General features: G+C 38.4%; 1 protein-coding gene across 2 annotated transcripts; it reads right to left on the bottom strand.

Moving 5' to 3' along the window:
• Window positions 1–356: 356 nt before the first annotated feature.
• LOC110872322 (keratin, type I cytoskeletal 10) lies at window positions 357–3,538 on the bottom strand. Of its 2 annotated transcripts, none has more exons than XM_035976505.1 (5): window positions 3,217–3,538; window positions 1,776–1,890; window positions 1,199–1,269; window positions 1,012–1,098; window positions 357–918 (listed from the first exon to the last, which is right to left on the bottom strand). In XM_035976505.1, the coding sequence occupies exons 2-5, from the start codon at window positions 1,888–1,890 to the stop codon at window positions 601–603; spliced, it is 591 nt and encodes a 196-aa protein (XP_035832398.1). In that variant the 5' UTR covers window positions 3,217–3,538; the 3' UTR covers window positions 357–600. The 2 variants fall into 2 exon arrangements, with proteins under 2 accessions (XP_035832398.1, XP_021976795.1); XM_022121103.2 differs by having other exon boundaries at window positions 1,776–1,893; window positions 3,217–3,536.

Consider the following 3,538-nt stretch of genomic DNA (forward strand, 5'->3'; position numbering starts at 1 on the left):
TAACATTATTTTGACACAGCATATACCAATCGTCATCATCATACTCAGTATACCCTACCAATAGCAAAGCTAAGTTGTTCAGTATATACCAAGAATATATATATTTATTTTAAATGACAAACTCTCACATTGTTTACTCTTCAAGTGAACGTAGTAGGCGCAAAGACACATAGGCATATTGACACCCGCCAAACCGATCCAAATGGGCGCCAAGGATGGGATTAGCCCCTTCTCCATTGAGCTAGTAACGCCCGGAAGTTGCACCATTTTTTTAAGAACCGATACAGCCTTTAACATCCCAACGTTGAAACCAAACGCTATGTAAACTCTTTCAAGAATATCATCGAGAGCGTGTGTGACCAAACAAATGAACAATCCTTGTGAACGAGTACAATGTTTTCTCCCAGATTTTTACAGATAAATTGTATGTTAGAAACACGAAAATCATACACGCAAGTTATAAACTTATAAATGATCAAATGTATCAAAATCAAAATCAAGAGCTCTAATTCTAAAAATAGAACATTTCCATTTGATCCTCATTTCAAAACTCGCGAACCCTTCAGATTCCAAAGAATTACTATCCATATATTTTATAATCTAATGGCGTTTCCGACGACCACCTTTCTTTCCATTGTTCTTTTTGCCACCCTTCTTCTTGCCGCCTTTACCAAACCCATGACCACCAGAACCACCACCAAACCCGTGATCACCTGAACCACCACCAAACCCATGACTTCTGGAGCCACCACGGTCACTAGAAGACGCGTTAGATTTCAACAAATCTTTAACATCGAGTACACCATTTCTAAAATGGCCAGCTGTTGACATCAGTACTCTATCCTCAGGTTTGTGCGAGGCAGATTCCCGTTTGCTACGGTTTCCACGCTTCCCTCCAACTCGTCCAAGTAAAAGATTCTAACAACCAAACAATGTTGCCAATTTCAGTTGCACTATATAAAAGTTGTTACTAAGAAAAAACAAATAAGTATTATAAGAGACTTAAGAAACCTCTTGTAACGCCTTTTGATCCCTTTCTTTCTGATTTTTCATCACCGCTCGCGCTACGCTTAAAGGCAACCTCTGCTTCTTCGGAGGCTATGACATAAAAGAAGATTTTGGCTTAATTTCCTTAACAATTTTTATAAAAATAATCTTAGTTTCCTATATATAACGGAACAGTTTATAAAAATCTCACCTTTCCACCGAGCGAAACTACTTTCTTGTTTTCCAAAGCCTTTTTCTCTTTCCATGTCATATGAGAGGGGCCTGAATGTAGATGTATCTTGGTTTTAAAAAGCGAGAGGCGCACAAAAGCGACGAGGTTTAAAATAGAGGCGCAAAGCGCAAAAGCGGTAGGCTTTTCGTACCCGAGGCGCAAGATGTTTATATAATTTTTTTTATATATCCCATACATATCCCATAGGTTTTTAGCTTCCTTTAAGCAAAATATACCTATAAATAAGGCTTTTATACCATTTTACTTACAAGTCAAAAAACCCCAGGTACAACATTTTTCTGCAGTAAAACGCCTCAGATACATGAGGCGCGCGCCTCAGGCCATAAAGCCCCCCAAAACCCCTAAAATTTGTGCTTTTTGGGCGCTTCTTGTAATTACACAAGACGCTGAGCGAAAAACAGCTCCAGAGGCTGCGCCTTAGTGCGCCTCTCGCTTAGGCGCGCCTCAGGCACGCTTTTTAAAACCCAGATACGTATATGAGATATGTTTTTTATATAATCAACATAAGATTGACACAAAGAAATGAAAGTATTACCCATATACTCGATATCTTTCATTATTGATTTCAGTTCCATCCTGGTGGATTTCAAATCCATGTATGTTGAAGTTTCCTCCTTTTTGTTTCCTTGCTTTCTCTTATCCATTTTCATTGACTGACAATAAGAGATGAGCATGTGTTAAGTGACCCAGTCAACAAAGGTATACTTAACAGATACAAGGAAAAAAACGAACAAATACTAAACATTTGGAGAAGAAAATTGGTTATGAAAGAAATAAACATTAGTTCAAACTTTTTTTAGCATAAGTTAGCATGAAAAAATAGGTTTTAAAAGCACGCCCCAGGTGTGAAGCGTTGGTCCAAGCGCTTCACTATGGCTGAAGCAGCAGCGCCAACACATGAGACAGGGATGCGGCGCCTCATGGCAGGGCAAAAACGCCCCTGGCCTCGCGTACGAAAAGCGGTGCTCTTTTGCGCCTCGGTTTTTAACCTTGTCGTGTTAGTGCGCTTCTTGGTTTTTAAAACCAAGGGTTCACTGATTAATCGCTAGGCGGTCAATGGTGGTCCTATTCTGGCCAAATTTTGGCTAGATCCCGACCAAAATTTCGACCAAACCTTAGAAATTCCCGACAATTACTTAAAAAATGGGCCAAAGAGGGGTTAAAACTTAAAAATATCTACTTTAAAAATTACATATAAAAACGTGTGTGCGTATATATAACTAAAAATTATATATAAAAATCCCATTCCGATTAATCCCGATTAAACGCATAATGAAACAATATATCATGTATCATAACAAAATGACTTCAAATACAATTCTGACTACAATCAACACGTTCGACACGGTATATTTGTTATATATTTGGCTAAGATTTCTAACTCCACTAATGTTATATCTACAAAATAAAATACAACTCAATAGATAAACACACCAAGAGGTCCTGCACTTTTAATGCAATCACAGAAGTAGGCACCAGTGGCGGACTTATAGTACAAATAGGGGTAGCACGGGCTACCCCTCAACCCCGTCTCCGTAGTGTAAAAATACCCCTTAACTCCATTTCCGTAGTGTAAAAATACCTCTCAACTCCGTTTCTGTTATATAAAGGATACCCCTGATCCTAAAAAAAAAATTAGGATACCCCTAACTTTTTGGGCTAGTTCCGCCCGTGGAAGTAGCTTATTGTTTGTATTACTTTACTAATTAGTCTAATAAACTGTATTCCTTATTTTTCAATAATCAAGAGACTGCATAATCAAGCGATTACATAACCAATGTAATTCAATAAACCCTAACTAGCTAATTCAATCAATAACCAGCTAAGCTAACTCAATAAACCCTAAGTAGCTAACCAGCTATAATTGAACAATATTTTTCATAAACCCTAAGCCTGGATTGAACTTACAATTCAATAAACACATTAACTAACTACTAATAAACCAACAATCAAATTGAAATTCAGACTTTAATTACCTTAAGTTGAATGAAACCAAGATTTGGAAAGCAATCTGGCCACGAAAAACGCCGAAACACAGAGCCGAGATTCGCCGGAGACTCACCGACGGCGTTTTGGTGATGATAGCTGCAAGCCGGAACGACAAGATGACGGATTGACGGTTGAGGATTCGTATGTTGTGAGACTAGGGTTTTCTGTTTTGTTTTGGGTTGTGAATTTGCAGGTGATACTAGAGGTAAGAGATGATGGGTTGTTTTATCTGGGCCTATGAAATTGGTTTATGTGGGCTAAGGGCACATATAGTATACTTCTTGGGCTCGTTGGGGACATATATAGTGT

Source organism: Helianthus annuus, chromosome 8 (assembly GCF_002127325.2).
Source record: "Helianthus annuus cultivar XRQ/B chromosome 8, HanXRQr2.0-SUNRISE, whole genome shotgun sequence".
Classification (NCBI taxonomy): Eukaryota; Viridiplantae; Streptophyta; class Magnoliopsida; order Asterales; family Asteraceae; genus Helianthus; species Helianthus annuus.

Coding starts and splice junctions, on each gene's coding strand:
- LOC110872322 (XM_035976505.1), bottom strand. CDS start 1,890: ATGAAAATGGATAAGAGAAAGCAAGGAAACAAAAAGGAGGAAACTTCA. Junction 1,270..1,775: donor GAAAGATATCGAGTATATGG/GTAATACTTTCA, acceptor ATCTACATTCAG/GCCCCTCTCATATGACATGG. Junction 1,099..1,198: donor TAGTTTCGCTCGGTGGAAAG/GTGAGATTTTTA, acceptor TTTATGTCATAG/CCTCCGAAGAAGCAGAGGTT.